Here is a 13,950-nt window from a genome sequence, read left to right as displayed (position 1 = left end):
TGGTGGATCCAGGTTATCTGCTCGTTACCTATATAAAAGCGAGTTGTCCGTGCGATTGTGCCTGAACGGGGTAACCGTCGTAACCACAGCACGTATAATGCTGGATGATGCCTCATTTAAGAGCTTTTGGGTCCAGGCAGTGTATGCGGAGGTCTAAAATATCGATATTCATGCAATTTCGATTTCTGTGCCTTGGTTTTGCACATGGGGGGCGAATAGGCTCAGAGTTACTGGTTCGCACACACATCTACCAAATTGAAACATAATATCACCACAAACTATTCATTCGATTCCATCCAATGTATAATTACCTTTCCATCGATTTTACTTCACCGAGAAACCTTCGCAGTCTTAACACTTGGTGACGATTATGTGGTCAAAGGACATTCATGGCAAACTCCCTAAATATTCCACACACTGTGGGGAAGAAATTCCCTGACAACAGCCCAGTGGAAACGGGTTATCTGCTCGTGTTTCATAAATCAAACTCCCCTGCATTGCTCTTGGATTTGTTCTATAGTCACTGATGATGTTGCTTCTCTGTTTCTACAGACATGCCCTGCACAGCACTAGATCACACCCTCCCTCATGTGTACCCACGAGTTTCCATCCTGGACCGCACTCTGCTCACAATTTCATTGGGTGTTGGTGGCCTTGCTGTTTTTGTTAATGTCTACATGGTGCTAATGTCTGATCTCAAGGTACAAATCCCTGTCTGGGTTTTTTTTTTTTTTAAATCTCATTTTAATTTGTACCTTTTGTTGATTTATTGTCAGGTGTTCATCAAACAAATGCACATTAGCATACACTGGAGCTGGTTGGACAGGCAGTTTGCTGAATAATAATTTATTTCTTTGTTTATCAACCTTTTTGTACATAATAAGGAAGTCACACCCAACTTTATGAACAAATAAATCAAACTTCATTTCAAAATGAAAGATGGCACAAAGACAATCCACGAAAGATTAAATTCAAACAAAACGCCAAATGACGTCCAAGGCCACAAAAACCCGACAGAATGGCCAAATCAACTTGCTTATTCTGATCTACCTAGAAATGAACCCTGAAGCTGGCAGATGAGGTTAAAAAATTAGAATGGCACTCAGTAGAGCGCATACCTCCTGTTGTATTATGGTAGAGCGTAATAGAACAGTTTGAACGTAATAACGTAATAGGTAGAACGTAATAGAAATGAAAGGCTGGATTTGGACCTGCACCAAAATCGAATCCGCTTGTTCTTCGAATCCGCTGCTTGTTCTTCGAATTCTTCGAAGCAATGCGCCCACCTAGTTTTGTTATAACTCGGCCATAACTTTTTGAGATAACGTGCTATATAATATATCGTTTTTGGCCCGATCTCTTAATGGTGAAGAATAACTTTAAAAATTCTCGTATCTGGATCTGGTTCTTCACCAAAATCTAATCGTTATGTCCTTGTCACGCTCCCAACCTGTTCATCAAATTTCGTCTGAATCCATGCGCAACTTTTTGAGATATCTTAAAACAAGATGGGCTTACAAATAGAGTATCAGCCCTTGCCTTCAGAAAATGATTCTTGTGGTCCATGCCTTGGCAGAGGATGAAATATTGTTTCAAATATCGCTAATATACAGTTTGCTTAATCATTATTCTCGCTTATCCCTCTTTCACAACTTTCACGTGAGCTCACATTTCACACCCAAAATTTTTAATGTCATTGAGAATACATGAAGATGTTAGTTGCTCACTCCTGATTAATGCCAAGACAAACATGCACAATGGCATTAAGGCGGTGCATCGACTGCATCTACTTACTGTCCACACGAGGTGAAAGATAACTCTTCGTGAAAGTCGTTGTCTTCAACTTGCTGAGCCCATCATCGACTCCACCCATGTCCTCAGGTCAGGCTCACTGTCTACATCATAGTCATCAGTGGGAGTTGGTAGATATTTATTCTCACATGTATGACATGAGTACAGTTCTGGGCACTGAATGCCTGAAGACATGCAGCATTTGCCATCTGCCTCCCCGACTCTGCACTTGGACTTCTTGCATGCATAGGATGAATGTTCAAGAATGCCTTTTGAGCAAATTGCATCTGTATCCAGCCAGTTACCAGGGCATCAACTGCATCATTTATCACCTTCCATCCTTGTCCAATAGGAGGTGGAATATCTTGGTGCTCTTCTAAGCTATGCTTGGAAATTAGCTCGCTGAATATGCTGATACAAGGCATCTCAATTTGGTGATAAAACATACTCTGTGCCATGGTTGTCGAGGAGAACATTACATATCTGGCATCTTTCACGTTTGAGTATTCCTGCTGATCACCGAGTTTGCAGACAAAGACTAACAGGTCTGACACCATGTATTCAGTGACTGAACAATTCCCCTTGAGATTGAAATGCTGAACACAATGTTGGGTTGTCCATAATCAGTTTGATGGCCTTTGTCTTGCCTTTGCCATAGAATGAACTGACAGTCACATCCAGTGAAGCAGTGGAGGCCTACCAGCGACATGGTTGTATCGTCTCCTTCCAGCGACTTGGAAAGATTATTCCCATCTTTCCCAGTGTGGAAATAGAGCTGGAAGCCGCCAATACTTGAAGTTGATGTGATGCCAATGATAAGCACATCCATGGCAGGATTCATGATAATGATACTGTTGCCAACAGATTTGGAAATGCAGCTCGCATGTAAGAACATCTTTTGTGTCCGCCACGTCATGCGAACAATGCAGCTCTATGATGTCTTTTACCAAAACTGTTCCGTCTTGCAGAATGATTGCATGTCAGAGTTATCCATGAGCCACGGTTACTTTCACTCCTTTCAGTCTTCCAACATCGCACTTGCTCTGCATCTCAAACAGGAATTTAACCAACTGCTCCTTGTTGTAACTATGTGACAGGAACTTTTCCCACTGTTTTGGGATTGGTTGGTCCGGCTTTTCAACCTTGATTTTTCTTGGAGTTATTTGCACCTCTTTATTTGTGCTCTGCATTTTTGATGCTGGCAGCGGGATATCGATCCATCACAAAAGTGTCCTGCAGTGGAGCAACGAATGCACGCAAAATTCAACAAATGCTGGAGATTCGGATCAGCAAGTTAACCTATGTCCTGTGGCATGTACTTTGGACTCGGTTGTTGCAGCACGGCCATCCCATCCACAATCCAAACACTCCCGCTTGGTGTTTCGACCTTTCGTGACGCTTCAGTGACCGATTCAAGATAAAGTCGCAGCCTTGCCTTATTAGTCTTTACAAGACATCAATTATGTGTTGCAATAGCCAGTGGAAGTGGGCCCAAACAATATGATGTCATGTTCTTCACATCAATTTTGCGGGCTCTGCCTATGATGACAAGTCTGGCAAGAAGTTTCCGGTCACTTTTCAAACTGATTTGTTTATCCTTCTCCTTTGTCGTCGCATTGTTCCCTGCATCAGTGAATGATTTAAGCTTCATTTTCCTTAATGTGTAGTTGAGGTCAGTCTCAATTCCTTTCAGTCGGTGCTTACAAAAGGTGACGAATGCATCATCTCCCTTCTGTTGGGCAGTCTTCAGGTCAAGGCAAACTTTAGGGGGTACAATGATTCCAGAGGACATGTTAATTAGATCTTCAGGGTCTATGACTTCATGTCTTCCACTTATTCCCAGTTTGGCTGTAAGCATTGTCATGACCACCATGATCCTCTCTGGAACTGCATGTCGAGTCTTTGCTGGAGCTGCAGTGACCATCACAAGTGGTGTGCCAGTCACGATCTGCATCAAACCTGTTCTTTTGAGTCCTTCGCTTTCTCTCCATCTTGATTTCTCCAAAAATGGGGAACAACGAGCTTCAATTCTCTTTGGACTGGTATATTGCAGGGTGCCTTCCCATTAGTTAAATTGGATAAAGGGACCGGCTCTTCTTCAATCCAGACAGAAGAGCCGGTCCCAGCAAAAGAGAGAACTGACACTAATGATTGGATACCGGCAAAAATAAGCAGATGTCACATTCATGTCAGTAGCGTGCAGTGGCAGCAGGTCAGATGGCCAACTTCGGCCCTATCCTATCCTAACCGAGCTGCCCCGCTAATCCCTTTATCTCATTTCTAACCTTTCTCTAAAAGAAACCTCTAAACCCTTTGAAACTAATTTATCCCTCCTGGGCCCACTAATCCCTTAAATCACACCATCTCCCGGAAGGAATATCAATGCACGTGCGGCAATAACGATGAGGTGGCGTGGCCCCACAAACCTCACTGGCATTGCCCCAATGGGGCCATTTCCGCAAAAGCTCAAGCTGTCAGATGGCAGACATCAGTTTACATGGACCACATTGTAATCCCCCCTGGAGCTTTTCACACAGCAAAAACTGCTTTGGCATGCATTGGCAAAAGATTTGGGGATACCAAGTTTCGAGATGTCTTGATAGTCAGAGGTTGTTGCATCTGGATCGATGAATGGTGTGATAATTGGTCATCACAATAATGTGGGTATCCGTTGTCATAAACTCAAGAAGAGTCATCTTAACTTAGTGTGGAAAGTCAGTAGATGCAGGAGCTAGATTCACCGCCTTAAAGCTTGTGCCATTGTGCATGTTTGTGTTGGCATCAATCAAGAGTGGGCAACAGAAATTTTCATGTAACCCAAATTGTGCTGCAAAATTTGGGCATGAAGTGTGGGCAAACATTCAACTTCTGAATGTGGGACAAGTTGGAATGATGATGAGGCATGTATTGGCTCCACTTTAAACAATATTTGATCCTCTGCCAAGGAGTGGACCACAAGAATCATTTTCTGAAGGGATATGAAGGGCAGGGTCTATTGTCAAAATGGGTTGGGGGAGTGAGGGGGGGAATAAGAATGTCACCAGCAAATGAGTTGTTGATTGAAATTCAGAAACCCTTCTGACACCCAACCCCCCTCAAGCTTGGGAAAACCTGCACAAAGCCAGGATGGAGAGGTGTATGCAAATCAGCAGATTGTTTCTCCCCCAAATCAACATGTCTGCCTCGGTCCCAGGAGGACAATGCAAGCTCATGACGCCAATGTCCAGAACCACATGACTCCTCGACTCCGATGACATTTCCGTTTATGCTAACTCCTTCCATTTTTGTATTGAGTTCTGAAATGCATTGCAATACTTCCTGATAAGTAAAACACTCGGAATGGGAAGAGTGCTTTTAATAGGCTCCATCAGTATTGATTTTTCTTTTTATGGTATCGAAATACCGGGATAAAAATTTTTTTTTTTACGCAGGCTCCAAAAATACGTAATGCTCAGATGGTCCATTACATATTCATATATGATGTACACAACATTGACACACGCTAATTTTTTTAAGTATTCCCACACGGGGTTCCCCCCCACCCCCCACCCAATATGAGAACGGTTATTTTACTTCCAACTTCAACTTGTATTAAAAATGATTCACCGTACTGGTATGATTATTGTGGATCGCCGTGTCGGTATTTGGCACAGGCTTTCAAAAGCATACCCGATTCATATTAAATAACCAATTAGAAATTGCTTTAAAAACAGCCACGAGGGCAAAAGAATAAAAACCCCATTGCTTGTACGGTGCTCGAGTGCTGAGGGTTAAAAGTTTAAACTGACTGTACCTACTGTACTTCCTGGTATGTCTTGACGTCATACGTTCCAGGTGTAGCAGTGCATCAACATTAAAAAAAAAATCATGTGGTCCATGTACGGTATTTAAAGATTGTAAATGTCTTTTTTCAATTTGTTCATTGTATCACAGCTGAGTATTTCTACTCATTATTATTATTTTTTATTTATTTATTTATTTTGTGGGGCAGGGGGCGGGGGGGTGGATACCGGTATCATGCATGTATTCAAAATTACACCCTACGAGCAGGCAGCAGCTGTTGTTTATCTCACACGATGAAGACAATAGTAACTAGTAACTCACCAATGATTGGGTTTTATTGGTGAGTTTTGCAGGAAATCATTTAAGAAAAGAAAGACATCTATGTCATTTCACGGTGATTTGCACACGCTGAGGGATCCTTTATATATTGTTGTGGAAATGGCCCTTAGTGTGTTATTAAATATAGGATTAGCCCAGATCCCCCATTAAATGCATGTTTAGCCAGGTTGTTCGGTAAATGGACGTTACATGTGTGTCAGGAGATGTAAGAGGCTGTTTATTGTTCGTAAAGTGGTGGTGGACCGGGCGGTTCTTCTTCCTTCTTCTCTCCGGAGAATAGACTCCGCCCAGCGCTCTGAGAGGGGGAGTGGCCTCGAGAAGGAAGTGAAACTGAAGGGAGGAGCCAGTCGGCTTGGAGGCGAGTGAGCGCCGGAAAGGCAGTGGTGGATCTGCCGAGGGAGTAACTGAGCCTGAGTGGCTGTCGGCTTCGTAAAGGGGTGCGCCCCAGAAAAGAAAGGAGAAGTGAAACTGCAGTTGGCCGAGAGGCGAGAGGAAAAGTGAGCGCGCCGAGTCTGCCATTTGACAGTAAGAGAAACTTCCTGCGCGTCGAGTCTGCCATTTTAGCAGTGGGAGAGGCCGCCTGCACGTCGAGTTAGGTGATCGACTTTGTGGAGGAGTGGTTTTGGCCGGCGGTGCCTCCTCGGCCGCGGACCCAGCCCGTGGAGCCCAACACCTCAACTTGGCCTGGTCTGGTGAACAGGCCAGGCCTGGACTTGTATACTGGACCTTGTGAGAAACCAGCTGAAACCCACCATCGATCTGACGGTCTTGTGCCGTCGACATTGCGCGGGGTCAGAACGCGCTGAGGCTGCGTGCGCAAGCGGTGCCGGGAGAAGAAAAAGGACGACGCCATTTTGCCACGCGGCGTGTTTGAGCTTGGGCGCTCGAATCCATAGACATTGGCTTGTCACGAGCCACATTCGGGCCTCCACTTTTTCTCTCGTCCATGAAGCATCACCAAGTACTCTGTCTTGTCTGCATGCTGTCCATATCTTGTCTGCATGTTGTCTCAGTTTTATCTCGTTAGGGTCCCCTTCGAAACTCGTAATCCGTAGCTCCCTAGTTAAGAACGGGTTATAGATTAATTATAACATTGTCGTGAATGCTTTGCTTGTGTCATGTTCCCCGATGTGTCCCCAATAAATCTGGCTGATTTGTATGAAGTTGCCACTTTGAATTAATTTGTGCCGCGCCGAGGAATGATCCGCTCGATTTGGATATAAAACCAAAATGGTTACAGCTTCCAGAATTCGCTCGGTCTTTGACAAAACCAGTCTGTAACCGGGGTCTATTTCCCCAACTGGTAAGGTCCAGGGGTACGTTGGTATCGCGATTTGAGGCGCGTTACCCGAGGCCTATGCCGAACCAGCCGGCGTTATAACCCCGGAGACGGCGGTGGTTAAGTGGCGCCGAATATTCAACATTTGGCTGTCGAGAGTAGGGTGCGAAAACCCAAACTGGCTACGGATTGGAGCCGACTTGGGTGGCATTCGAATCCCCCCACCGTGGATCCTTGACACTGGGGTCAAGAATCGGGTGCGAGCCCCGCCACCACTGAATCGTTAACACTGGAAGTCAGGATTGGGATGAGAATCCCTCCACCTCAATAGATTTGCAGGACACCGATTCAACAATATCTGGTGTCATTCGCACCTCGAACATTGGTTACGAGAGGCATTGGGGAAAAAAACCGTCGCTCGCAAATTCTAAATTTCCTTTGATTTTATTTTGAGCGGATCGGGTGTAAAACTTCGAAATTATAAAGAAAAATGGAGTCAAAATGGCGGTGTGGCTCCACCTCGGCGCAACACGAAGCGGGAGTGGGCTAATAATAGCGCAACGAGTGCACAGCACAAAGAAAACGTTCCCGCCCACCGGTTGAAACCACGTGGACACGGTATGCGCCATGGCAAACGAATCAGGATGCCAACGCGTACATTGACGAGATTCATACACGATTGTCGGATACCTTGGAGCAGCGGAGGTGTGGTGAGAATTATACAGAGGAGTTACAAATTAAATTGGACGAGGCACAACGGCACGCAGACGAGGTTCAGGAAAATTATGTGCACGGGGAGTCACAACAATTGGCCGATGCACAGGAATGAATTTGGGAACTGGAAAAGGACTTAGCCAACACAGGCGAGGAACTACATGGAGAAACGACGAAAGTAGTGTGGTATGCCTGGAATGAGGAGTGGTTTACCCGTAGGTTTGAACATGAGAAGAGGGAACTGAACAAAAGAATAGAGGAGGAGCAAATTAGTAACTCCCGGGATAGGAAGAGCTTGGAGGAAGAATGGAAAATAAAGCTGGAAAAGGAAAAATGTGAACACGATTTGGAATTGAAACATCTGAAGGAAGAGGAAAGATCAGTCAATCGGATAAGAGAAAGCCAAGAACAGAAGATAAAAAGAGGAGAGAAATATCAGGAGCAAAGGAAGGAAGAATTGTCGGGAGAGTCAAGACAGTTCGAGGAACTACAGGGAGAAATGAGGAAAGTGGAGTGTAGTACCCAAAAGTTGGAACAGGAGAAGAGCGAACTGAATGAAAGAATAGAGGAAGAGCAAATTAGTAACTCCTGGGATAGGGAGAACTTGGAAGAAGAATGGAAAACAAAGCTGGAAAAGGAAAAATGTGAACACGATTTGGAATTGAAACAACTGAAGGAAGAGGTGAGATCAGGCAGTTAGGGAAGAGAAAGCCTAGAACAGAAGATAAAATGAGGAGAGAAATATCTGGAGCAAGAGAGGGAAAATTGTCGGAAAAGTCAGGACAGTTGAGGAAATCGGAGTGCAGGGAAAATGAACTGGCATGTCAACTCGAAATTAGCAAGGGATACGGTAAGAGAATGAACGAAAGGAGGGAGGAAGCATGCGAAAGAGGTGTGGAGATGAGAGAGGAATTTTTTTAAAAAGCTTCTGAGTTACAGAAACACCAAAACAGAGAGAGGGAATTACAAAACAAGCTGTGGATGTTAAGATTAAAGAATGAGATGGAAGAAAGAATAGCGAAAGAACAACGAATGAAGCAGGAAAGGGAAATCAATAAATTTAAGGAAACAACAAGATTGGAGAATGAGGAACAAGAGAGACAGTGGGAGAGGAAACAAAAAGAACATGAATTTGAAATTGACCAACTAAAGGAGAGAGCAAGGTTGGAGTACGTGGAGATGGAAAAACTCTGGAAAGATAACGAACAACTCAAAAGGCTCAGAGAGGAAGAACGACTCAAATGGAAAGGTAAATGCAGCCAGGAAGTCAAACAGCACAATAATATGGGATGTGTGGCATCACCACAGGGAGGAATGTTAGTGGTACGGGACTTGATTGACATCACTCGTCCGATGAAACCACAATTTGAGCAAACCCTGGTGAAGGAGACATTGAGAGAGCATATGGGGTTGTTGACGAATGAAACATTTTGAGCAGGTCCAGCATGTGGAGCTGACAGCCCCAGAGGAGTGTGGCGAATCAATGATGAGCAACCTGCTGGAGAGAAGCGACCGGACCAAGGTGACTGGAACGAAGCAGGTACATGGGCACATGCATACATGGTGCGGACGAGGAGCTGAGGGTAGAAATTGAATTTTATGTTAACGAAGAGACTCTGTCCAATGGGGTGCCCGTATGCGTGACCCCTGAATGTGTGTGTGGAGTGCCTGTGAAGGAATGCTGTGAGCCCACACTCCAGACTACAGCACCGGTGTGTGCTGCTAAGGCCGAAATGTGTGTGGGTACTCACCTGGCGGTCGAGAATGTCACCCTGGAGCGCATCGCAGTTAGTCAGTACGCAGGCAAGGTTGAACGTGTGGAGGGTCAACACATAACCTTGGAATGTGTGTGGGAGTCCTGAGTGTGGAATGAGTGGTGACGTAGGAAATAGGTTTGAGGTGCAAGGGGAAATAGAAATGCCACCAGGACAGAACTTGACACAGGGGACAAAAACCATAATGGACAACTCCGCATGGGTTCTTACAGAGTAAGAGGTGCTGCATCCAGGAGCAGGCTTTAGAAATTGGATTTTAATTTCTCTATCAGCCTCACAGGAACTTTGGGGAAGAGCGCAGATGAGTCGCAAGTGGCACTGGCATGTGTCACTTGGTCTTCAAACCTTTCTGAGCACACGAGGGGTTTGGCTCGCTGAGTGGGGTTTATCTGTCTTCAGGGAGTTATGGAGAAGAGGGGGAGGCCGCTCCCCCGATTGGGGTTTACCTGATTTCCATGAACCCTGGAGAAGAGGGGGAGGCCGCTCCCCTGATTGGGGTTTACCTGACTTCCATGAACCCTGGAGAAAAGGAGGGGGTGGACCACAACCCCAATTGAGACGTGACCCCTTTGAGCCGTGGCGGAAAGGCGGCGGGGTCATGTAATGGGTAATGAGGGATTCGTTCCCTCACTCCCCTTCCAATGAGCGAAAGAAGCAGGCCATATTGGGATGTCAGAAATTTTGATTGAAAATTATATCGAGAGTGGTTGCAAATTGAGAGATGACAGAAGGGATAAGAGTGGCACAAGTGGATTTGGGTGATTATTGAAAAAAGTGGTGGAGACGTTACAGGCAGAGCGTTAAACGCACCTGAAGCAAGTTGATAACAAAGAGTGGCTTGTTTGAGGGAAGACTGAAATGCCTGGTTGGAACAATGCAGAGGTTCCATGGGGCTGGTGAAGAGATTTTGATGTCTTGTTTAAACTGTTGGAAATAAACGATTAGGGCAGTATGGAGGCCAGCGGATGACGGATGTTGTGACAAATTGATTGGGGTTTGATGAAAAAGTGTATCAGTTAAATTTGATGACGAAGTGGGATCCGAGGGACTGGTGTGTTTTTTTTCACATAAAAGTGAAAGGTGTTGGATGGTGTTGTGGACTGGGTGTGTGGCACTGTGGAATGAATGAATAAAGTGTTTGGGTGAATGGCGTGATTGTGCAGATGAGGAGAGTGAGTGCGAACAACGTACCCTGTCGGTAGGAGTCTCCTAAGCAAGTTAGTGTAGGTTGGGGGGACTTAGAGGATTCGCCATGGATTCTGGCTGCTGTTCCATTGTGCAGGCAGACTGCTAGGGGTAGGTGCAGGCCAAGGTATGGTGGTACTGGCTGGGAGTGTGACATTGTATTGGAAGTTGGTGAGTCGGGAAATAGGGCAGCAGGCCTTTGGGGGTTCCTGGCAGGTGAAGGCTGTCAGAGGTGCCAGGAGAGCACCGTAGGGTTTAGTGCCAGGAGAGCACGGTAGGTTTAGTGCCAGGAGAGCACAGTATGGGTGCGAGGAGAGTACAGTATGGGGGCTGGAGAGCCACCCCTTAGTTAGGAGCGCCAGAAGCATGCTCAGGTGAGCCCCGAGGTCACTGGGTGTCCTCCACCCCCGATTGGAAGCAGGCAAAGAGGCTGAGTAGTCGTCACACCTCCCAGCGAGCGAGTTATGCCGAGCACCACCAAATGAAAAAAGACAAATAAGGGCCTTGCCCAGGTTTAATAGAATGGAACAGTGTGCCAGGTCAGGAAAAATGGGTCATTAGGATCATTCTAGCCATAGCAGGGTTTGTTGCATTGTCTGGAGCTAAAAGTAAATGGTTAGGTTTGATGGACTCTCCTCCGCACCATTCATGTGTGACACCTGGTACGAGTAGTGTTGATGGGAAAAGTTGTTAGCAAGGGCCAGGCTGGGTCACCCTCTCCAAGTGCCAGAGAGGCCACCAGTATGTCATGAGCACACACCCACGAAGATAACGTTTGAGTAAGAAACACCATCCTGTCAGTAAAACACACGAGATGGGTTTGAGATGGAGGAACGAACGGGTGGATTCAGGTGAAGGAAGTTTCCTCTGGGAATTATTGGGTTTGAAGGGAAAAAAGGGCAGGATTTTTAGGACTGAGTAGTTGCTGTTTGGAAGCTAAATGGCAAGGGACTGGTAATGGATGGGTATCTAGAGTTAAAGAAGGGTCGAAAGTATCGTGGATCTCCAGAACGGTATGACTATTGTACCGGTATGATGATTGCCAATTGCTGTGTCAGTAATCGGCACAGGCTTTCTAAAGCGCACCCGATTCCTATAAAATAACCATTTGGCAATTGCTTTAGAAACAGCCATGACGGCAAAGGATGTGATTGCTTGTACGTGGAGCTCGGTTGCTGAGGGTTGAAAGTTAACATCTACTGTACCTACTTCCTGGTATGTCTTGCCATCAAACGTTCCACTTTTCCAGATGTAGCCAACTGCATCAAAGCTTTCTAAATCATGTACCGTATTTAAAGATTGTAAACACCTTTCTTCCATTTGTTTTTGATATACAGATTGTATTTTTTTCGGTATACCGGTATATTCAAAATGCCAATACTGGTATATCGATACGAAAAGTTATATCGATTATATTGCCAGACACTAGCTTTTAACGTTTAAAATGTCGACGGGCTAACTCCTTTGTTTGATCATCCTCCAGCTGCAGCTCACTTTGACACTCTTGCTGTTTGCCGGGGTTCTTGGTGCCCGTGCACTGGCTGCATATCGACGCCGTCGTGCCACTCACCTGCTTGGCTTGTCCCGCATGCTCTACTACAAGGTGTTTCAATCCCTGCATTATGAAACCAGCCATCTTTTCCGGTTGAGCATAGTGTTCTGTGTGATAATTTCTCTTAATTAACACTTGGCCTGTCATCTTTCCCAAAGAATACGTCAAACAATGCTGACCTTCTGACAGCACTTGCTTTCCGTGCCCATGAGCAGCATCTCAAGGAGGCCATGCTGGTCGTGGCGTTACTTCTTCAAAATCCTGCTGAAGGTAGGTTTGTTCTTGTAATTTCTTTTTTTTAACTCCACATATTATGAACAATAATTATGAGGGTGTTAGAATCTGAGAGCAAACGATCCTGACCTCAAGGGCTGACACTCAAAACATCAGCCGCACCTCACTTACCATGGCGGTTGAAATCTTCTTGTTCAGTTCCAGTTGATAAAATTCATTGTTTATGGAGTAAATCGCAGGTGGTCATAAAAAAAAAGAGTAGAAATGCTTGATCGAAGGAATGATGACGGACTGGCTTTTGCAATGATCTTGTGCAATCTGCTGGGGATGCATTGATGTTTGAAAGTGCAAGAAGCCAGATCAATTGTGCGAGTTAGAATGAGGAAGTGGGATGGAAGAGGTCGGTGTTATGCAAGGTCGAGTGGGGAGGAGGGGAGGGTAAGGGAATAAATATGGGTGGGAATGGTGATGTGCTGTATCGTTTGCTTAAAACTTTTGAATACCATTGTGGTTGAACAGTTTGTCAGTTTATGTTGATGGGTCTTTTCCTATGGGAGCCATCTATTTATAATGCCCCAAACAGTTTGCTGGTTCTTTGGTTTTTGGGTGGTTTTTTTTGGCCTTTTCCAGAGGTGGGATCTGGTATCAAGTAAAGCTGAACTCTTCGTCAAATTTATCAATGCACTCGTTATTGTATGTTGATCTTTTCTCAGGACTCACCGAAGTTGCGATTCGGCAAGCGGTAAATGCTTGGCTCAACCGACGGTGCTCACGCCATGTCTGTACTCATCCTGCAAGATCTATCTCTGCACTCTGTGCTGCTGGCTGCTTGGAAGTGAGCATGGATAACGTTGCAAAGCTGCGAGAGCCTCCATTTGTAAAGCCGTCTTTGGGTCCCGCATCATCAGCCTAGTGCGGCAAGGAGGCGAGGCATGGCGAAAGACGAGGGCACCGTGCTTACTATGCGGAGTATTGTAACATATTCCTCAGTGTTATAAACTGATTTTGGGGGTTTATTGGCACTTTTCGACAGGTTTTCAGTATCTGCTGCCCATTTGGTGAAGCATGACCTGGTGGGCACATGTCTAAGACTTTGTCTTCGACTCGTTTGCTGAGTCCTGGCAAGGTGAGGTTTATATTTTTCTCCAAGAAATCTTTCCTGCATTTCTTGTGCACAACAATGGCAAGTTTTGAAACGCATCCGTTGGTTTGAAGTTGTATTCCCATGTCCGATTTTACATTTACCCAAATTGTCACTGGAGGAATGACCGATAGGATGTAGACCGAGGATCTTTGGA

The 13,950-nt window shown here is 45.4% G+C and overlaps 2 protein-coding genes across 4 annotated transcripts in view; one reads left to right on the top strand and one right to left on the bottom strand.

Moving 5' to 3' along the window:
* The window catches only part of LOC147024934 (UPF0764 protein C16orf89 homolog), a 61,721-nt gene that overhangs the window by 17,398 nt on the left and 30,373 nt on the right, over window positions 1–13,950 (bottom strand). The gene's annotated exons all lie outside the window — the stretch shown is intronic.
* The window catches only part of TMEM143 (transmembrane protein 143), a 52,327-nt gene that overhangs the window by 38,059 nt on the left and 318 nt on the right, over window positions 1–13,950 (top strand). For both annotated transcript variants that reach the window (XM_085885361.1, XM_085885360.1), the window contains exons 7-10: window positions 553–701; window positions 12,350–12,469; window positions 12,577–12,688; window positions 13,366–13,950. The exon at window positions 13,366–13,950 is cut by the window's right edge and continues 318 nt beyond it. In XM_085885361.1, the coding sequence (XP_085741487.1) occupies window positions 553–701; window positions 12,350–12,469; window positions 12,577–12,688; window positions 13,366–13,565 (581 nt within the window). In that variant the 3' untranslated portion in view covers window positions 13,566–13,950. The remainder of the gene's footprint in view (window positions 1–552; window positions 702–12,349; window positions 12,470–12,576; window positions 12,689–13,365) is intronic.

Source organism: Eptatretus burgeri, chromosome 6 (assembly GCF_056783735.1).
Source record: "Eptatretus burgeri isolate ZD-2024b chromosome 6, Ebu_testis_v1, whole genome shotgun sequence".
Lineage (NCBI taxonomy): Eukaryota > Metazoa > Chordata > Myxini > Myxiniformes > Myxinidae > Eptatretus > Eptatretus burgeri.
The sequence above is the reverse complement of the archived record's forward strand: the minus strand, read 5'-3'. Positions and strand labels throughout refer to the sequence as shown.